Source organism: Excalfactoria chinensis, chromosome 7 (assembly GCF_039878825.1).
Source record: "Excalfactoria chinensis isolate bCotChi1 chromosome 7, bCotChi1.hap2, whole genome shotgun sequence".
Lineage (NCBI taxonomy): Eukaryota > Metazoa > Chordata > Aves > Galliformes > Phasianidae > Excalfactoria > Excalfactoria chinensis.
This window is the reverse complement of record NC_092831.1, coordinates 26,887,236-26,909,733: the sequence shown is the minus strand read 5'-3', so window position 1 is coordinate 26,909,733 and position 22,498 is coordinate 26,887,236. Positions and strand designations below refer to the sequence as shown.

Genomic DNA, 22,498 nt, shown 5'->3' with positions numbered 1-22,498 from the left:
ATCCGCTTCCACATAGGTGTTTTCAAAAGAAAGAGGAAAAAGAAAACAACCCAGCCTGCAGCTCAGGGTGTCTCGTGGCCATGGTCTGGGCACAGGTTTTGCTGCTGAAGCCCAAAAAGGATTCACCCCCACTCAATATCGCGAAGCAAAGCAGACTCACCCTGAATGTGATGGGACTGGGGCAAGGAGACCGCAGAGCTTCACACAGAAACACAAACATTAATCAACACCTCCCAGCCCTAAGGCATGTTACAAAGGAGGTTTTATACAGTGAAGGCACTTATCTTTCTTTAAGCACTAAATATCAAATAAACAGTTTTACACGAATGAAATCACTTACCATCTCCAAATAACTCTAATGGCAAACCACGGATGCTGTACTAACCGTAAGCGTAGCAATGTTTAACACTTCTCCCCTCCACTTTCTCCCTTGAATGATGGCAAGAAAGAGACTATCCCCATTAATTACTGTCACTTTTCTGTAATAACCCCGCAGTTAGAGAATCTCGGCTATAAATTACACATATTCACTTTATCGTGCTAGCTTTCACACTTGTGTATCTACTCACTGCAAAATGGACACGCCAGTAATTAAGCTATTTGCTCCAATAAAAGTCTGGAATTATCAGTGTAAAAAGATAAGTAGTGGAGAGCTGTCCCATCTCAGGCTTTCTCCTGAGCACGCAATCAGAAGAAATAATATTAAAGGCAGACACAGCAGAAGTGCATCTGTAATTATTAACAACATGCTGCTTAACATTGGATTTTAAGCATCACGTTATTATGAATTAATTTAACATCCATTAGGGTGGCTCTGATCGTAATGAATTCGTTTGCCAATGGCTCTGCCTTCAGATAAGGCTCTCGCGGTTCCATCGCAGCCCGGTTGTTGAGCAATAATTAACACGTGCTCCAACAATGAAACGCTGGGAAAAGTGCCTGGATAACAAAACACGGCTTGACCCGCCAAAGACATTGTCTAGAACAACAATTTTAAAAGTCTGGGCAGACAAAAAGAATCTCTTCCATTCATTTCTAGCTTAGGAAGCAGAGCTGGAATGACTGCAGATGCGGTGCACCTGCTCTGTGCTGCAATCTCCACACTCCTTGGCCAGGCTCTACAGATCCAGGGCTGGGAAGCAGCACAATGAGCTCCTCATCACCCAGCCCATACCACACAGAGAGACAGGGCAGCACTGCACTATGCTCACCCCTCACCCCTGAACATCATCATGATGGACAAAGGGCCATGCAAACCAAAGCAGCACGAGGCTCTGCACTGGAAGAGAAATACAGCGTGGCAATAAATAAGAAGCAACTCAGTGATAACAGCTTATTTTTGAAGTGCGCATTAACTAACACCGAAGTGTCATAAAGCACTTCTAGGAGTGCACGTGGCATCCCCAGGAATGCTAAATGGCTTCATTGCTTTCACTGCTTACAGAGCAACTAACAGTGGAATTCATAATAAAGAAACCTTCAGCCCGTGCAGAAGGACCCTCACAAAGTGCAGCTTTTTCCCCTCTGTGCCACTGGGGAACTTCAAACCAAAAAGTGAACGCAATACCCCAGTGAGAAAGTAGGAACTAAAGCCATCCTTACTGCATCAACTCTCTCTGTTCCATTTTAATACCAACGCGCTCCCGAGCTTGGACCAAGGAGGAGCAATGTGGTGGGTACAGACACATGGCTCATGGCCACACGAACAACACCTGAGCTGCTCCCTGTGAGCTGAGCATGACAACACACCAAGGTCGGAGCTTTGCTTTCTTTGCTCCGTGCTCCTTTTTGCCAGGCATGGGGAGAAAGCTCCGTTATTTCTGCATGGATGCAAGGTGAATGAGGCTGTCGCTTCTCATTGCAGCGCTATTTATTTCTGATCGCTGACATAAAGCAGCCTTCATTTTTTAACCCCTCTCCTTTCAATGCCAACCCCCGCCCTCCCCAAACACACATGCAAAAAAAAAGGCAGAGGAGAGATCTTTAGCACTGCCTCACTTGCTGGCTCCTTCGAAGGTATGAGCAGGTTTTTGTTGTTTACACAGTACTCTGGCAGCCCCGATGCATCAGCAGGTTTTCAGAGGCCTCCTGCTGAAGAAGGCAAGTTGTTACTCTGTCATTAGGTGGCTCAGGAGTAGTAATAGAAGAAAGGAATGAGCACTGGGGAACAACGCTGCAATGTTAGCAGGAGGTGTTGACAAAAAGGGAAATTCCTCCCAAAATCAGAGGGAAGCACTGTGAGCTTACTGCTACATGGATATGGGACACGGAGAGAAGGAGGGTGACAAGACATTGAGCTCCAGGTCCCACGGACACAGAAAGCCACCAGAGCCAGTCTGCATTCACATCTCTTGCAAATAGAACTCAGGGGTGGGACAGGACTGAGGCTCTGATTTTCAGGGAGGCAGTGGGTACAGGAAGCACATGTGAACATGCAGCATTTGGGAAGCACCATGGGATGCTTGGAGGAAACCACATCCTAAGGCAGGTCTTGTCACAGGTCTTACAGCTGCAGTCAGGCAAAGGCTGCTTGGACTGGGCTCTCTTGCCCATTCTGGCCTCCAAGCACACTTCTGCTTTCCCTTGCTCTGCTTTCTACCACGAGGCGCCTTTGGTCCACAGGCCAAAGAAGGACCAACACATGGAATCATATCCAGAAGGTTGCCTTTTCCACAATGAATATTCAAAGCCCCATTTACAAGACTGCTTAATTTTGCATGCAAATGGACAGTTATGCATCTAACTGACCGTTTGTGCGAGCAATTACACGCGCAATTACCCGATTGCGTAATTGGGTGGGCCTAATTCTGAAATTGGATTGTACATTTTCTGTTCAACACAAATGCGGTTTAATAAATAGATATTGACTGCTTCTGTAGCAAAATCATCCATACCTACCGACTCAAAACCAAATATTGACAAAATATGCTCACGAGCATGTTTGCCCAAAGAGCATTGGCATAAAGCAGAGCATCCCAACCAGAGCTGAGCCATAAGTATCTGCAGAAGGCTTCCAGATCTCTACCTGTGACCACCAGCACATACAAGTATCTTCAGGCAACGCACAGAACGCTTTTCTTTTGTGGAATATTCCCAAAGGTCCTCATTTTTCCAGTGAATGTCACCCACAGGTCTCTATTTCACTTGCCAGCCTAACGGTCTCTAAGATCAGCTGTCACAGCCCCACGTCTTGGTCAAACATCAATTTTCTATGTGGATGATGCATTAACTTTAAGGCGCTCACTGGTACTGCAAGCAAAGCAATATAGCAATTACCAGGTTATTTCTGACTTACAAATCCATAAGTAATCACAAGGCTGGAAGTCCAAAGTTGGTAGGAAAGAAAGGAAGCAGAGCATTAAACACAAAGTCCTGGTGGTAACTGGCAGCTCCCTCGGGGTGCTGTCAGGGAAAGGAAAAGCAGTGTTCAGTAACACAGCCCTCTAACCACACTGTGTTGGCTGGTTGGTTGGTGTGCTGGTGGCAGCCTGGAAGCAAAGCAGCCCTAATGCCCCTCAGCCTGCACTTAACCACTTGTAACGCTTTTTTCCCCTTGTTTCTGCCTGTCTTCAGCATGAAGGAGGCTACTCGAGTTGACAGCAAAAGTTTGGCAGCATCAAAGGACACCCACCCGGTAAGTGCTCTGCTGCAGCACAAGGCACAACCCACGTATTTTAATGCCTTAACCACATGTCACGACAGCAAGCAGACCACAGTTATTAGACCCTTCATAAACCCACATTTCCACCCCCAAGGCCACCAGCAACCTTTGCCAGACACTGGAATGCCATAAGACACTCAGCCCCAGCACTAAATCTTGCAGAGGAGCTGAAAGTGGGTTTCAAACCTAATAATTCTTGGATTCTTGTTGCTTGAACGGAGGTGCTCTGACTTCCCTCTGCGCACAGAACAGGCAGAGATGCTTTTCCCTCTTTATGTGAAGGCTGAGATTCACACAACCCTGAGATCTCAGGAGAAAATTAACACCGAGCAATTTGCTACCAGCATCGCTGAGTGAACCTATTTGTAAACCTTCCAAAACAAGAAGGAAAAGAAGAAAAAAAAAGAAGAGAACACGTACAAAAAGAAAAGCACATTCCCCTCCTGTCCCCAGCCTTTTGTTACAACAGGAATGTAGATGCTCACAGAGGGCTATTTAGGGAGCTGTGTCACTGAAGGCTCAGGCCGCACACTAAGAGCCCTGGGCAGCCAGAAGCATGCAGCACAGACCTGGCTTGGGTTCCTTGCTGAGATGTTGGACCAAGGGGAAGAAAACGTAAAGCATCACCACTGCTGCTTCAGCTTGGAACACAGGCGACTTTCAAACAAAGCAGCCAACATACACGATTTTGGCCTCCTTTCTAGCCAATTCCGTGGCTTTTTCCATATGTCCTCTAAGCATTATTAATAGCCACCAAAGAATACTATCTGCCTACCAATCACTTCAGCTTCCCACTCAATGGCAAGTACATTTTTAGAGCATCAAATATACCAACAGGGACAATGGTTGCTAAATTTGAAGTCAACAACAACTGGAAAACGCCAACTACTTTGCTGATATTTTCATGCTACAGAAATAACGCCCGAAATAAATGAACCCTTTTCTTTTTTTTACCCTTTCAAAGAGATAATAAAATAATGCTGAATTCTAAATACTATCACATATCCTCAGCAAACAGCCGTTTAAATTTAGATATATACATTCTTGCTGCCAAAGATAATGAGCAAAAATATCCACAGTGCAGCTTTGCAGAGTGGAGCAGAGGTGGGGAGGGGGAGCTGGGATGGCACGGCCAATAAGGTCATGGGTTCACAGTGGATACTGGGAATGGACCAGCACAAAGTAAGTCAGAACAGACTCCTATGCCTGGATACTACACTAGCCTTGTAGTGTTACTGAAAGTCATGCCAACCACGCCGCATAAACCTTTATGCTTAAAATGCTTGCTATTTCAACATCATTTATGGAAATGGAATGTTAGGAGGTGCATTGCACTACGATGACTTCCCTTCCTGCCCATCCCAAAGGTCCCAGCTCTGCCTGTGGGACTGCCTGCACTCCACAAGCTTGGAGCTCTGCCGACTTCTTTGTATCCCAGCTTTGTTCACAAGGGTTATTTGGGGGGCTTTTTACTTTAGCCTCTCTCTGGTGTTTCCGAAAGGCAACTTTCCAAGACCCACCTGGAGGAGCAGGCAGGCATCCATCCTGCAAGGAGTGCACAAGATGCACTGTTGGTTTGAGAAAGCTCAAGCCGTAAGCACACATTTGGGTACTGCATGCCCAGCTATACAGGCATCAGGAGGCAGAGGAAACGAGCACAAAACCATTGTATTTTAGAAATCTCTGACACTGACCTTACAGAAAGCGTGTGATGACTGAACATCTTTTGTAGCTCAGACAACAACTGCATCCACTAAAACTCCGGGGCTTACTTTCAAGCTGATATACTTTATTTGCCCATCTACTTCTATGGCAGCAGTCAGATTTGACAGGTTTCAGGGGCAGAAACAAAGAGCAGGTATCGCTGGAAACCAGGAATAAACCTCGACATTCCTACAGCCCGAATTTCTACTCCTCATCACCTTTATATTGGTGCTATTCTCATAGCTCATATTGTACTCCTGCAGTTTGTGTTATAGACTTGGTCGCCCCTACGTGTGCCAGCGTCGCCGTAGCACCGACACCACGAACATGCAGCTGCCCCAGCTCTGCGCCCTGTTCCTGCAGCGGGACAAGTTTTCCTGGCAGGCCGATTAAAACCCAGGTTTATATATAGCAGCAGCTGCTCCGAAGCTTCAGGAGGTCGGCATGCGCCCGGTGCCCGGCGACACTGCCCACCTCCGGGGAGCCGCGGCCGCTCACCCACCCCTCCAACGCTCCGAGTCACCGGGCGGCACGGCGCATCCCTCCGGCAGCTCGGCGGGCTCGGGCCCCGCTGCCGCCGCGGGGAGCTCCGGGGGGTTGCTGCCACCTACAGCTGCTGCCACGGCACGGCCACGGCGCCCCGAAGCAGGGCCACCACCTGCTTTGCTCCCTGCCCCGCCACGCCGACGTGCCGCCGATGGGGCCGCTTGCTACGTGCGACCGAACTCGCTGTGGTTTGTTTCAATCCGCTTCACTCGAAAAAAGAGCAATTCTAATATCTCCCCAAAACCAGAGGGGAGCTTCGATCCCCAGGGCGGACAGCACGAGGACTGGCTGCTAACCCACCGGCACGTATTCCACATCCTTAATACTGTTTTCACGTTAAACAGCGGCACGGCTCTCAGTGCCAGCATCCATACGCACATCTCTTTATAAAAAGCAAACGATTCGCAGCAATCAGCGGGCACCACAGGGGCTGCGACCAGGACGGGAGCGCCGGGGTCGCTCTCCCGGGACGCTCGGGGACAGCGGGAGCCCAGCTCCGGGCACGTCCCCTCGCAGGGACGGGGCAGCGCGGCGGCAGCTCCGTGCTTCTCGTGCCTTCGCGGAGGCTCCCGGAGGCTCAGACTAATTTTAGGCAGCGGGCAGACATCGCGGCGGTCGGACGGGAGAAGTGCCAGCGGGGCGCGGCGAGGGGGAACGCTGCCATCCCCGGCACCGACCGAAGACGAACGGGGGCACGAAGTCAACCCCGCACACCTCGTCCGGAGCGGGACCCTCGCTACGGGGAGAGGGCAAAAACAAAACGGCTCGTGTGAAGAGCGGCCGCGTACACGGAGCGGCGCTTAGGCGGTCCCGCGGCGATAACCCAACACCCCGCCCGGCCCGGGGACGGGGACAGCAGCGGGTCGGGTCACCCCCGAGCAGAACAAAGGCTCCCGGCTCCCAGGTAGAAGCTCCACGTGACGCGGCAGAGCCGCACACCGCGAACATCGCCGCACGGAAACATCGCAAAGCTCCGATGCGTCCGCGCTGCCGGCAACGGGCGTGGGATGAGGAGAGCAAAAGTTTGGGCGAATGCATCGCCTCCCCCACGGGAGAGCTGAGAGCGAGAGAGGCGGTCACGGCCACGTCCGCAGGGCACCGAGAGCCCCGAATGCCGGCACCCAAATTCGGGGAGGGGAACCCCAAAACGCTCGCACCCTGAACACGCACCTGCAGTGCCCTCCGGGCGAGCGCCAACCGACACGAGGCCAGCATCCCGCACTGCCGTCGCCCACGGCAGCCCCGCTGCACTCACGGGGTCACACCGAGCCCCAGATTTACGAACGGGCGGCCCCAGCTGAGCGCTTCGCGTTCGGGGGGACGGATCGGCTGCGGGATGGGAAGCGATGGGAAAAGAAAAAGCCGAAAATGAAAAGAACGCGGAGAGCGACAGGGAAGGAGGCGGCCGGGGCACGCGGCACTGCTCCCGCCGGGGCCGCCCGGTTCGGCGCTGCGGGAAAGGGGTCCCGGGGGGAGCGCGGAGCGAAGCGGCTCTTCGCCGGCCGCTACCAGGGATGGGAAGCGCCGACGGGCGGCCAAGTGCGGCGCGCGACGCGGGACGGGCTGAGCCGCTCCGCCGCTCCCGGCCCCAACGCCGTTACATAAAGCCCCGAAAGGCGCCCGGCCGCGGGTGCGGCGCAACGTCGCTCTCCCGAGCGGCCCCGAATCCCCAAATCCCGGCGCCCCGCAACTTCCTCGCGGCTCCCCTGCAGCTCCGAGCCGCGCTCCCCTCGCGCCGCCGGGGCTCCCGCTGCAACTTCCCGGCCCGCCCGGCCGCGCACCCACCTGCCTGCGCCGCGGTAGCCCTCGGGGCGCCGGCCGCCGCGACCAGCACGCAGCAGCTCCACCACAGCAGCCCCCCGGCCGCCGCCGGCATCGCGCCGCCGCCGCCGCCTCCTCTTCCTCCTCCTCCTCCTCCTCAGCGCCGTCGCCTCAACGCCGATTCCGCCGCCGCCATCCCCCGTACGAGCTCCGCGGGGCCGCCCCGAAGTTGCCGCCGCGCCGCCGCCGCCCCCAGCGCCGCCCCCGCGCGGCCCGACGGGGCTACCGCGGGGTGCAACCACTGCACGCGGAGCGGAGCGGAGCCGAGCGCCGGCAGCGGCGGCACCGCCGGGAGAACGGCGGGAGGAGGAGCGGCGTGAGGACGGGTCCGCCCCCCCCGGCCTGTCCCGCACCTGTGGAGAGGGGGAGGGAAAAAGCGCCGAGGAGGGCGCCGCGCTTTGCAAAAACCGCGGGCAGGTGCGCGCGTGGGGCTGCGCGTGCGTTCGCCGTGCTTGCAAAAAGCAGCTGGTCGCGTGGCGAGAGTCGCTGCGCGCTGAGAGCAAACTTTCCCCGCGCGGATGGCTCCGAGCGCTGCGGAGCAGCTCCCGAAGGCGGCAGAAGGCCGCGGTGAAGCACTGGCATTGCCTCGCACCGCGCGAGGCCCCGAAATCGGAGCGGAAAGCGGCGGAGCGCCGCGGGGCTGCGGTACGTTCGGAGCCCGGTGCGGCGGGAGCGGAGTGCCGCCACGCACCGCTGCCCTCCCTGCCCCGCAGCGCTCGCGGTGTAACACTGAGCAACAGTGGCATCCGGTGGGCAGCGCGCTGCCTCGGTGCCTGCTCTGGGGGTGCGCGTGGAGCACCGCTGCTGCGCTTTGAGGGGGCTTTGCCATCCCCAAACTCACACACTCCTGTCCGGAATATCTCCCCCTCCCGCCCTCCCCCCGGTACATGCCGTGGATGGGACAATGGAATTCTATTTTTCTTGTTGCCGTATTTTCCACGAGAATATGAACTAGGAACAGGCCATAAATGATTTCCAGAACCAATCAATAAAAACGAAGCAATAATTGAGCAATGCATTTAAGTATATATGCCTAACGTCTGGCTCCGTATTTCACCGAGCGCAGCCACGTTCTCTTTCCCAGAGGAGCAGTGGGGCGAGCGGCAAAGAACGGGACGGGGAATACCGCAAGCGATGGGGATTCATCAGCAACGGGCACGGCGGAGGGCGGAGCTCAAAGCTACCCACGCCGTTCTTAGCTCTGGAGGCAGGCGGGCACCTCGCTCCCTGCGCTCCCACGGAGCACCCCTGAGCCCCAACCCGATTAGCGCCCAGCTCATTGCCTCCGTGTCAGGCAGCGGCTGGGGCTGCTGCGGGACAAAGCGTGGCTTCCCCTTGCTCCTATTCCGTGCCCGCTGCTGCTGAGCGCTCACACAAGATGCTGCCTTCGGGGAGGGAGAGCACCGCCTTGCACAAACGCTCTGCTTTGCAAACCCTGGCTCTGCAGGCACCCAGCTCTGCGGGATCACGACAGCAGAGGGAAAATGCTGCACTGGGCCGTGTGTGCGAGTATGAAGCACCTCCCGAGGTGTTTTCAGAGTACATTTCAATCACACATAACAGCTGTTAGGTCAGGGCATTGCTCAGCACTCTGCTCAACGCCAGGGGGGCAGAGATGGACATGCTGGCAGCCCCCAGAGGAGAAGGGCTCCTGCTCTGCACTGGGCTGCGGGAGGACCTGTAAAGCACAATAGCAAATTGTTCGGCTGAGAGCATGGGAGAGAACTCGTGCCTTTCACGACTGTGTCACCCAGCTCTGCAGGCGTGGGCCAGCTGTGAAGACAGAAGCACAGTGTCAGCCTCCTGCAGCAGAAGGGCTGCTCAGAGGGCAGCACGTGTGGGAGCATCATGCGTGGCAGGCAGCTGAAACACTCTGCATGGCTCTATGGAATCATAAAACGCTTTGAGTTGGAAGGGACCCTCAAAGGTCATCTGATTCAACTCCCCTGCAATGAACAGGGACACCCACAGCTCCATCAGGTGCTCAGAGCCCTATCCAGACTGACCCTGAATGTCTCCATGGACAGGGCATCCACCACCTCTCTGAGCAATCTGTGCCAGTGCCTCACCACTCTTATTCTAAACAACTTCTTCCTCATATCCAATCTAAACCTCCCCTCCTTGAGCTTGAAACCATTTTCCCTTATCCTGCCACAGCAGAACCTACTAGAGAGTCTGTCCCCTTCTTTCTTATAGCCCCCCACCGAGATGCTCTCAGGTCTCCCCAGAGCCTTCTTTTCTCCATGCCCCAGCTCTCAGCCTGTACTCATAGGAGAGGTGCTCCATCTCTTGGAGCACTTCTGTGGCCCTCTTCTGGACACACTCCAACAGCTCCACACTTTGATACTGAGGACTCTGCACTCAGCTGCTGACCCCAGAGCCAAGGTCAGGGTCCTACAACAGGAGCAGTGTGGAGATGAGCTGTTCTTGCAAGACTCGGGGGCTGATATCATCACCGAGCATCGAGAACCGGCTGTGAAGCGTGAGCTCAGCCACCCACAGCAGCCAGCCCATCTGGCACCAACAGCGGGGCCTTTGTGGGGTGGTGCAACACAGGGGGGTCTGTCTGTTTTGACAGTTATTGTTTGGGGGTGGGGGGGAAGAAAAATAGCCCCTAGAGCATGAGGTGTGTGCTGGGAACTCAATGAGTCCAGCCACTTAGACTGCAGAAAAACAGGTTATATGCATGAAATTTCAAAAATAATAGGTGGAAAATACAATGCAAGGACTTAATAACCATATTTTCTGGAACAAAGGGCTCAGCTCAAGAAAGCCTTTTAGGCCACGCTTGATTTTCAGTGCTGTTTGTGTCTCAAAACAAAAAGATTCAAGTGCTCTCACTTTAAGCAGAGCCAGAGTGGTGCTGTGAGCTCCTCTCCAACTTAGGCATCATAACATTCCTTTAGGACTCCTGCACATACTGACCCCTTGGGCGCCCTGCCTTTCCAAGGGCCCCACCCATACCCCCCCACAGCTCTCTCCTAAGGCTCCCAGCTCCTCTCCTCTAGATAAGATGCAGCAATATTTTTCCTTGTCCACATACAGAAAGGCAGGTGTGCTGGTGTTTCCTTGCACCAGAGTCAAATACAGCATCCACACACAATATCTGCTTAGCCAGACCTCTCACCTACCCTTCTCTCCTTCCTCAGCCCTTCTTTGTTCCTTACCTTGATGGTGGGTCTCTGTGCTCCTCTAGTGCCTGCAGGCTCCTTGCTACTCAATGATTTCCTGCCATACTTCACATCTTCCCTGAGTCTCTTCCCAACTGGCATTGAATAGAGTGCAGCAAAGACAATACAGAGGTCTCCTACTTGACACAGAAGAGTTCCTTCTCCCTCACAAATTGGATTGTACTTCAGTCCAGTCTCAACATATCACCTTTCAAGAGATGCATCGCAAACATGTCAACATACTAATAGCATTGTATTTGAACATGGGCTCTTCAATTTTGCATGACAACTGAAGACAACACAAGCTGCAGTTCAGTGCTTTGCAATCCTGCTGCTGTCCACAACAGAGCTGAGATTTCTCCCCAGGGTCAAAGCACCGCTGTTTTCAGTGCGCTCAGGGTGCCACCTGGATAACTTTAAGGGGAGGGGACTAAGGGGATATTCGCCCATTCCCCAAACCATATTTGAAGTTCCCAGTCATTGTTATTTATGAAGCAGTCTCCAGTGCCTTTTTTTTGATACAAAGTTTTCCTATGAAAAATTCATTTATACAGCACAGAATGTGTCTATAAATAATAGACAGTCCAGCTCACCTCCCTCATTTCTACAGACCAGGCAAGCTCTACTTACAGAGCTCTAGCACAGAGACAATTAACAACATGGCATTATTGGTGCACATCAGTAGTCTGGCACAATGTGCTGAAGGGCACCAATTGCCCAACAGTTTGTTCTTTCTATAGCAGCGACACAGAGAAGAGTTTCCCATTGTTCTAGAGGACAAAGGATGCTCCTGTGGACCTCAATAGGTGTACTGGGCTCAGCTTACAGCCAGATGGATCCTCACTCTAAAAAAGCAGCTGCCAAAATCACCATTATTTCAAGTTTGGTCATCAAAATGTCCAGGCTGAGATGCTGGGTTGCTTCAAGGCGACAAAGGAATTTCCTTAGAGCAAAGCTGAGTTTATATGCAGGAATGAAATGCTGACTTGACCACCTCCATCCTTTCAGGCTGTCGTTAAACTGTTCTACTAAGTCTTCATTTTTCATGGCGTTGAAAAAGTCATGAAATTCAGCATTGACAATGACATCGCTCGTCCTCATAAAGGTGGCAAACCCAGAGGCAGCAAGGCAGCAAGGCCAGGCTGATTTATGCTAAGGCAACCTCCAGCGAGGACCAAAGGCAGCCTCGAGGTGCTTAGCAGGCGGCTCACACTCAGCTGCTTTCCCATGCAGAGCTCCTCCAGCCCGTGTTCCCGGCCCCACCGGGAAGCGCAGCACAAAGCCGGGCAACATTTGGGCACGGTGCTGCCAAGTCCATGGCAAAGCTTCCGCTGGCAGCCCAGGAGCAGGCAGGAGGCCAGTGTGGCTTCTTGTCTGCAGGCAGCCAGGCAAAGCTGCTCCCGAATTTTCCCTTTTTTTTCCCCCCTGGAATGCAGCCACTTGAGAGGTGAATGCTCTCTTCTTGCACTGCTTTTTCTTTGTTTTGTGAAGAGAGAACACTAGAAGAAAAAACAAAAAAAATTAACAAACACCACGTACAATGTTATTTTTACTATCATTATTTTACTTCCACTGCTGCTTGTCTGCTTATTTAGCAAGAAAAAAAACCCCATGTGCTACTTCATGCTATTGACAGAGGTCCCACCAACACAACACCCAAGAGGAGACCAGACCTTGCACAGACTGCTATCCGAATTCATCCTGCTGCATTACAGGCCTTACCTTGTGTGCAGAGATCCTAGTGCACTCCATAGAGAGAACAATTATAGTTGGAAAAGACCTCTGAGATCATCCAGTCCAACCCAACCCACTCCAACCATGCCCAGTAACCATATCCTTCAGTGCCACATCTCCACTTTTCTTGAACACCTCCACAGTGAATCCACCACCTCTCTGGGCAGCCTGTCCATGGCTCTTGTCACTGACTTGAGGAGAGGGAAGTGTAGCACAGCAGGTAATGCTGGCACTTGGTCTGCTTTGCCGGAGTGGTGCCTGGCTGTTCTCACTGCAGAAACCAAACCCAACAGACAGCATGGCTCTTTGGTTTTGCCATGCAGCCTGGGATGCTACAGTATCATGGGGGAACTTCTTGATGTGAAGAAAATGCAGTGGAATTCTATTTATCTTATCTTTCCTCCATTCTCTCCCATCTCTAGCTTAGAGACTGAACTCAACTTCAATAATAGTAGCTTCTTTAGTCTCTATTGACTACAAATGAGCCAGATTCAGAAAATTTTACTTTTTCCCCCTTCAAAGTAAAACTAGCAACAACACTGTTGGAAAATTACGCAGTGAGGAAAACAAACAAAAACTAAAACATCACGTTGATTTGAAATAAAAACAAAAACCCCCTGTGGGGTTGTGGGGCCCAAACAATGTGCTCAGTGCCACCAGGCAATAGGAAGAGGTAATAAACTACACAGTGAATTACCCGAGGCAGCTTTGTTGCAGGGTGCAATTGGACAACAGAGCAATACCCCACAACCTTCCCATACCACCTTCATTTCCTATGTAGTCAACTTGAGTCACACAAGAAGTGACTGAAGCCCAGATCATGCTGAACAATCCATCACGACTCATACACTTCTTTGTATGCTTGAGGTTTTGGGGGTTTTCTTTTTGGAGGTTTCCTCATTTATCCCCCAGCACCTGCTCAGGCACTTTGGTCTTGATGGCTCCAATTTGCCAAAAAATCAGCGTGTGCCTGAGGCTTTCAGCTGGTTTCCCCTCTAGTGGTGAAAGCCTGCCACAAGCCCATCCAGCTCTGTGAGCAAGGGGTTGCTGCATGCTTCCCTCCTAAGGTTTAAATTAAGCCTTAATGAAGACTCAGAATCTAAGATTAAACGTTCAGCCTCTGGCTAATTATGTCTGTAAGGTTCAATTTCCTTGGCAAGCATCTGAGTTGAAAAAGACAAAACAGCCCCAAATCATATTTACATGATAGGGATTATGGGCAGTCCTCCCTTAAAACAGCACAAGGAACCCATGCAGAGCTCCAACACACTTTTGGGCAGCCTTCCTTCATCTTAAAGAACTTGGTTTAAGCAGTGGTTGCTCCTCACTCAGGTCTTTCGCTACAATTCCAGCTGTTGGCTTCATCAAATTTTCCTTTTTATATTTCTCCTCCCCATAGCGATGTCTTGTAAACAGCCTGGTTATTTACGGCTATGAACAGGATGGAAAATCCTGTGAGTATCTCGCAGCATTAAGGACAAACATCAGTGGTTACTGCCTCATACAACGCACACAATAAATCTGGATAATCTGAATTTATATCGCTGCAGTCTTTAAAATGAACAGCTACTATTGCCTTTTTTTTTTTTTAATTATTTTTATTATTTTTTTTTTTTAAATAATGCACAAAAACTCTAATAAACGACTTAGTCTGAACTCCAGGGAGAAGCGAGAGGCTGCTCAGATGCACTGACTGGCAGGAGTATTGAGAATGACTGTGACTGCAACTACTTTGGCTCACCAATATATCTTCCCCCTCTTTTTTTCCATAACAGTACCGCTGTAGAGCTTCTATCAAAAAATGAAATCCCCTTCTTTTCCAACAGACAGAAATATTCATGTGGTTCAGAGAAATACAACTAAGATGATGGGAGCTTCAGCACCATTTGAGCCTACCACGTGCAGGCTTTACCAGCACGAGCTGCACAGATCTGTCCGCCCGTCTGAATTCTTGCAACATACCTGCTAGTTTTCCTCCTTCTGTGGATCCACCGATCAATTTCTCCCCTTCATTATTAATAAACTTCCTTCAGAAATGAAACACGAGGCTCAGAGCATCTCCGGGAACTTCTGCTGCCACTGTGTATGAAGCAGATGTAAATGTAAAGGCTGTCTGCTGCGTGACACTAAGTAGATCACACCTCCCACTATGCAGAAAAGCACTGCCACCAACATCATACCCACTTGTTAAGAGTCAGATAGAATTTTTACTCTGTTTTTAAATGTTTCATAACATATCTATCTATCTATCTATATGTATGTATATTAAAGTATCCGTAGTCAAACACAAGGCAAAAAGCTGCCAAGAAGCATTTCCCTCTGGCTGGTGGCACCTCCGTTTGCACTCTCAGTGTCTCTCTGTAGGTATGCAAAAGCATAACTACATCAACCCATCTTCAGTACCACGACTGACAACACACGAGGTTTAAATAAATGAATGATTAGCTGTGGGACGTAAAAGGAGATTGTGTGTTTTGTTGTTGCTTGACAAGCTGGTGAAAAATCTTGCCCTGTAAACACAGTTGTCTCTGTTGATAGAGAGACACGTTATGGAAAGGCATTAGTCACTGTAAACCCTTTGATACCCAACAAAGATGGATTTCAATAAAAACCAACAGACATTAAACTCACCCATCAGGCTCAGGCTTAAAGGTGAATGTCATAAATATATTTCCATTGATCTCAGTACTTAGAACCAAGAGGCCATGGAACAAGTGGCATTTCCAGCAGCACCCATTTCTGCTGACTGCCCTGATGCGATGCCCAGGGCTGAACCCCACTCACCAAAATGCCAGCTGAGCATCACTGGAGACAGATATTCCCCTCATGGTGTTTTGGGATTTCTTCCTTTCTTTCTTTTGACAACAAGCCGACCACTTTATTCTGAAATATTTACTGGACTTATTAAGGATCCAAACAACTGAGCCTTCCTTCATCTCTGTATCCAAAAGCTGGACACAGCTCCAGCTCCTCAGAGTACGCTCCCTGCAGCGGTTTCCTCGGCTCAAAAGCAAGATGTGGACCCAAGGATAACCCTTATCCTTTCCAAACTTTGACCTAAGGGGATACTTCTAGTAATTTCTGGGGTACTTTAGTCCATCAGATTCACACATACTAAAGAAATAATTCTCAGTTTAACTGCAGTGAGGAGGTTGGCCTGAACACGAAGGTTCTCCTTTAGCCTCTGGGAGCACAGAGAGATGGTTATACCATCCACTTGGTAGGACCTGCTCTCCAGCCCTGCTCAGCCGACATCCTTCAACACCTGTGAGGTGCAGAGCTGGTCTCTCTAAACTTTACCTTCCCTCCCACACTCAATATTCTCATCATACAGGGTAGGAATCTAAAATGACCTGGTGACTTTGCTACAGTAGTACCAGAAAAATCATCACCTCATCATTGTTCGACCTTGTGAAAGAAGGGTGAAGTACCTGAGCTACCGGCTTGAGATACCATTTATACTGAGTATAAATTCTCACGAAAGAAAGGTAATTATCTGTGAGTGCTGTGGAGTGCTGTGGCTTCATCTGTCCTGCAATGTCAGGTAAAGGTGAAGGCAGCCCACCTGCACACACGGTCAGGTGCCCTATTTTGCAGTTCTTGGTAATTTCCACTTCCAATTAAAGCTGAAAACAAAACAACAACATCAGAGTGAGAGAAGATGATCTGCAATCCCGCTGCTGGAAAAGCGATGGAAATCAAAGCCTTCTTGCACGGGGAAGGGCGGAGGGCAGGCACAGCCCCGATGTGCGGCAGCAGGTCGGGCAGCTGCTGCCGGCACCCGGAGCGCAGTGACCGAGCATCCTCCCCAGCGCGATTTTCCTTCCGCCTTCCATCCTATCCAGGTACCGCCCTGGCGGCTCGCAGCAGCAAACTGCCCCCAGGTGCTCGCGGAGCGTGCCGGGGATGCCGAACTCGGGGGACCGATTTGGGGATTTTGCGAGTACTTCCCCATACCCCGCGGTCTGCTCGTCTCGCAATACAACACCGCCCTCTCACGGCTCGTCTGCTGCCGAAGCTTCACATTTACAGGCTTTACGTTGGGGCAGCACGCCGCAAGGATGCAACCGCTGCATCCCAGCATCCGCCTGCTTCCCGGACCAAAGGCAGGAGAGATGGAGATCAATAAAAACTACAGGATGATTACCTTGCTCCTTCACCCCCAACCAATGGGAAAAGTGCCCCTGTGGCACGGCCCATCTATCACCCCATACAGCATCTGTGCCATCTGAGCGTGGGCTCTCCAGACCCCTGCCCTCTACTCTGGCTATGCTGTGGAGGGCTGGGAGCAGGCTGCTCTTCTGCCCTGTCTCACGTCCTTCAGCTGGAGCACGTAACATTGCCCAAGCATATCAATTACACCCATAAGAAACAGTGGGTTTTCATCCCTGTAGGTAACTGTGCCCCCAGGGCTCCCACCTTACAGCCCTCTTCATGTAAGCATTGCTTCAACACAACACATGCTGATATCTCCGACACTTTCACCAACACAAGGTGCAAGATGCTATTCAAAATTAACAGTGCAATCAACGCTGTCCTACAGCCTGGACTCCTGAACTGGAATTAGGGAAAAGGAGGTACAGGGAGAGCTGCACTTTGATGTAGCCAGCATAACTGTAAACAACCCACTGCAATGTGGCATTTTGTTCCTCATTTGAAAGGCTTGCTGACATTCCATGTTTTCCATTTTTGTGTACTTAATGCTCTGAGCCTGGAAACCAGATGTGGTCACTGTCCTTTCTGCAATGGCACCCACTGGATCACGCTAGGTAGAGCATCATCAGTGCGCTGACAGCCAGCATCCTCCAGAGCACTGCCAGTCAAATTCAGAGCTGTATTTCCATTTGATGTGAAGCCAGCCTCTTTCTTTCTTCTCCTTCTGTGAAGGGCAGGGATGGAAGATCTCCTGGAGTTCACAGCTGGGTGGCTCACACCATTTGCTCCCCAGGTTGGTCAGGCATTGGTGCAATCCCACCCTGGCCACCACCCTTCCCACTCCTGTTTTCTCTTTTGCACCTCTTCTGGAGGTGCAATCGTTGCTTGGCTGGGCTTAGTCCTCTCTTTGGAGGGTGGTACTTGGTTATATTCAGCTTAGTGTTTCTTCTGCACAATTATAAATACGAGGTAAAATTTAACTCCAAGAAACTATAATATTTGGCAAGGTATCACCTAAAGTGGGAAGACATCTGAACACACAAGGATGCTTTGCCAGGAGGGCTGGGGAGCCCTGTAGTATCAAATACCCTACTAGCATCAAGAATAGAGATCTGAACAACAGGTCCAAAGGGAAGCAAAGGGGAATTTTGTCTCCTGCAGCCCCCTCAAACAAGCCACCAAGGCACTGTGCCAAGCCACTCCTTAGACACAGTGTGGGTGTCTGGCCCCACCGCTTACCTCCTGCATTCGATTTGCTCCTCTCCTCCTGCACAGTCGGGGCTGGATGAGGTCTCCACCATCTTGCATCGCACAGTGAGGAGGGCTACGTCCCCAGCAAGGCACGCGGCACTGGGCTCTGCAGGCAGTGGCAGGACAAGTGTCACCACAGAGCCGTGAGACTGGCAGGAAAACCAATTAGGGTGTGGAGCTAAGGTTAGGAAAGAGATTGCACATGCAGTACCTGTATCCACTGTATAAATCTTGTCCCCTCTGCTTAGGAGGTGTTGGATCGGACCAAACAAAAAACTCATTTTGGCTGTTTTCAGAGAAAAGCGTAGGTGTCCAAAACAAGGAAATATTCTGGTGTAGGACTCAGCGTAGGACTTGTCCGCTAGCAAGAGAAATCTCTGCACTGCTTGGAGATTTCCTTCAGGGAAAGAAAGGTTTAGAAATAATTTATAAGTACAAAAATGGATTACAGCATCCAATTCCTGCTTTTAATATCTGCAGAACTTCAGCTTACGTTCACTGTCTACTCCGTAAAGTTCTTGGTGTTCCCAGTGTCATATTTTTCTTATCGCTCCATTTGGAGCTTATAAAAAGTTTGGGGACATTTCTAAAGCGAGAGACACACGAGCATGCTATCAAACTGAAACCAATGAGGTGCCACGCTACGAGGCTTCCTCTGCGGCTTCTCTGCTGGCAGACAAATCTCAGCCTCGGCTGACCCAGAGGAAAGGTCAGCCAAGCCATCAAACATTTCAAAGCACAATTAAGACCCTAAATGAGAGAAGTTAAAGTTTAATGCTGGAACTGCACCGCCGGTTGATGCTCACCAATTACAAGGGTCACTTGAAATACGATCGGTGAAACCGCTGCGTGTCAGAAAGCTGCCTCTGCTGATGGGAGCGAGGAAATTTTCTGGCAAGGCAAACAACCTTGCTCTAATGATATGACTGCTGCTATAAAAAGAAAGAGGAAAAAAAAGCAATTCAAATTCAGTTCAAAAGAGCTTGAAGTTGATGCATTCTGATACCCTTAGAATAATTCAGCTCCCATATGGGTGTGGCTATCCAAACGAAGTCAGAAATTAACTCTCCATACCAGGAGTGGCTACAGGAGAAATCAAAGACGGAGAGGGGACAAGAGCCAGCAAAATAGCCTGATTCAAAAATACCATGTAATTTCCCTTTAATAATGTGTTATTTCATACCGATCGTCATTTCCCAGCCTTCTGAATTCTTCAGTGGAACAACCTATTCTTAATATTAAAAGGAAAAAAAAAATAATAAAAAAAGGTTGAGTAAAGCATTTCAACATCAGAAAGAACAGAACTGAAATGAGGACTGCATATCTGACATTCTTCTGCTGCAGCTGATTACATCTGACATGCTCCTGCATTGTGTTTTGTTTGAACTAATGCCAACTTGCTCAAGAGCAAAATATATCATGAAAGCCTCTTCTCTGCCATCCTCCCCATGCCTGACAGGACTGTTCTAGAGGATCAACGCTGAAATACTGAAGTAACAGCAGGAATGCCCGAACAGCGCAGCAATTACCAGCAAAACAGGAAAAAGTTTGGCTCTAATACTACCAGTAACTTTCCTATCAAGTCACCGCAGCAAGGACTGTTATCCATTACAGACCAAGGCTTTGCCAGGATCTGACTTCCCCCAGATCAGCCAAGGAAGGCATTTGAGGATTCAGCTGATCCAGGCTTGCTCTGACTTCAGCTGTTTTCCCTAAGTCACAGAAGTTGCTTGTTTCTGGGAGGGGATGACCTCGATGCTGACAAACACTCATAAACGCCATTTACTCCCAACATTTCTTCCTGGAATACAATTTCTGATGGGGTACAACCTCATGGGAAAAATGCCTGGACTGCCTTCCTGATAGCTTCTAATGAGTACGTCCAGATAAGCTCAGACATCAGGCCCCACAGCACTCAGAAATCTCCGTACCCACCATGTGAGTTTTTGCATGACTGTGTAAAGGCCTTAATGCACACAGGTCAGTGTTTCAGCTACTGTAAAACATATACCACAATGGGGTGACATCTGTTTTTTGACACAGATCTAAGGTATGTTACATGCTAAGGAGCCTTGTGAGGACGAGAGGGGGTAGCACAGTGCTCCACCTCCTCTGTGCTCTCTCTGGTTTCTATAGAAGTTTGGTGGGAAGGAGAATGAGGGTGGAGGGAAAGAAGTGAAGGGATACCTTAAATTAATGACTGCAAGAGAAGAGGAATGGCTTTAAACTAAAAGAAGGGAGATTCAGGTTAGATAGTAGGAGGAAAATCTTTACTCAGAGGGTGGTGAGGCCCTGGCACTGTTGCCCAGAGAGCAGTGGGTGCCCCAACCCTGGGGGTGCTCAAGGCCAGGTTATATGGGGTCCTGGGCAGCCTGAGCTGCTGGGGGCAACCAGCCCATGGCAGGGGTTGGAATTTCATTCCAACCCAAACCATTCTGTGATTCTGCGATAAGATTAAAGCCAACTTCAGACTCTCCTCCTGTCTGAAGGACCAATGCTGTGTTCTATATCAATTCACCATCAACAACGAATTTCTTATCAGTGACATACCTGACAGCATTTTAAGCCACATCATCTTAAGATCCTGGAAAACAGAATCAAATCTGAGATTTACCAACACCATCCATTTCTATTGACAGAAAATATCCAGAACATGAGTGAAGACAATTGAATTTGGATCCTTCTTAACCAAGACACAAAAAGAACCCTAGCAGCATGCCTAATTAAGTCATGTTCCAACACCCATTGTGATGAAGTCCTTAGCTCAAATGCCACCTTGACACATCAGCTATCTACTTTCATTACAGTCATCTTCATTTCTGGTGTATAATCTAAGTCATAACATAAAGGTTTCTGTGTGGTAGTAAGAGGTGACATTATAAGTCATTACGCCATGGTTTATAATGCCAGTGGAATAATTTTGCATCAAGGGTTACAACTAAATTCTTGAAAGAGAATGATGTTATGGGAAGTAATTATTTCCCCACCACCACCACCCCGTGCATACACTAGCTATTAAACTTTAATAACTCAGATATGATTTCAGGTTTCCTAGAAGACAGGTTTGCACAGAAGGTTTCTGTAATTCTTACATTTTAGCGGCCAGAAGAAAAGTATCCAGTGAATATTCACTATTTCATTTATACAACAAGAAAGAATTGCAAATAAGTAGAAAATGGGCTGTTTGTGGCAGACCAAAGGAAAGGCTTTTTCCTCAGCTCCGATCCCAGATAACAAATCTCATCTGACGGGCAGCTTGTGTGTCAGCTAATCCCATAAATACAGTTATTTAGACTAGAGAATACAGGTGACACATGACTGCAGACATAGCAAGAGAAATCTAGGATGTACTTAAAAGATCAGATCAGAACCAGTGACAAACGCCCTGTCATTATTCCAGGCGGCTGCGCTGGTTCCTTACCTGATTCGAAAGACCGACCCACCTCCTCTGAAGAAATAATACACACAGCCAGCTGTGAGTATGTGTTCATTTAAAATAACACACTACATTTGTCTCCTTGCCTGTTCTATTGCCTTGTCATTCTGCTTCTGTCAGCTCAACAGCAGGAGCAAAGCGGGGGACATCTGTGACATTCCTTGGACCAGCCAGATCCAGCCTTTTTTGGGGGCACAAAAGGAGTTTTGCTTTATTCATCATACCTGGAAATACCAGATTTTCACATAGAAATAATGAATGAGTGAAGACCTTCTGGGAGCACAGACATCTGCCTGGAAAAGCTTCTACACCCTTTCCCTAGTGAACGGCTCACGGTGCTTGAGCCTTGGATGAGTTGAAGTGGGTACTGCAGGGGGAAGTGCACAGGGAAGAACTGGCCTTCAGAGACAGGCAAACCTGTACCCACCTTAAAGAGAGGACCCGAGACCCCTCTAGTGAACTCTCTTCTATATGAAGTTGTCTCAACAGGACTCTTTTGTTGTAAGAAAGGAAGCAGAGGAAACTAGAGCAAGACAAAGGAAGCACAAACGAATGGTATTCTAATGATTCTCGGCAAGAAAAACACTCCCAGCAGACTACACATAGGCTTCTCTGTATGTAGTGGAAGACATTCTCAAATCTAGGGCCACAAATGTAGTTTAAGATCCTGCTGAGAGGTGAAGCCCTGCTCATTCCCAAAGGCTGTGGTCCTTGGCATCGCTGGAGACACCTTTTGGAAGGATTTGCTAGACCACTGATTCGGATTAGCAGAGACAGAAGGAAAGCAGCCATGTAATAGGAAAGGTATGAAGTACTGGGTAACAAGTTTGCAAGGAGTAACCCCCTGCAGCCAGCAGGATCCCAACAACCAGCAGCAACTGCTAGAGGAAAACCCCTGTGCTGCCTCTGAACTGCCAGCTTAAGCCTGCTATGGGAAAGGCAGAAGCAGCTCTGGAGAGATCAGGAACCCCTTTTGGTGGAAATGGGAACAAACTGAAAGGCCCCATGAGACCCCCTAAG

The 22,498-nt window shown here is 49.9% G+C and overlaps 1 protein-coding gene and 1 long non-coding RNA gene across 4 annotated transcripts in view; both read right to left on the bottom strand.

Moving 5' to 3' along the window:
• ERBB4 (erb-b2 receptor tyrosine kinase 4) overlaps positions 1 to 7,919 on the bottom strand; it is a 481,597-nt gene extending 473,678 nt beyond the window's left edge. For all 3 annotated transcript variants that reach the window (XM_072342440.1, XM_072342439.1, XM_072342441.1), the window contains exon 1: positions 7,697 to 7,919. In XM_072342440.1, the coding sequence (XP_072198541.1) occupies positions 7,697 to 7,787 (91 nt within the window). In that variant the 5' untranslated portion in view covers positions 7,788 to 7,919. The remainder of the gene's footprint in view (positions 1 to 7,696) is intronic.
• Positions 7,920 to 10,905: 2,986 nt separating this feature from the next.
• Positions 10,906 to 18,153, bottom strand: LOC140255182 (uncharacterized). Its single transcript, XR_011904422.1, has 4 exons — positions 18,031 to 18,153; positions 16,068 to 16,262; positions 14,599 to 14,715; positions 10,906 to 11,110 (listed from the first exon to the last, which is right to left on the bottom strand). It is a non-coding gene; the product is annotated as an uncharacterized lncRNA (long non-coding RNA).
• Positions 18,154 to 22,498: the final 4,345 nt, after the last annotated feature.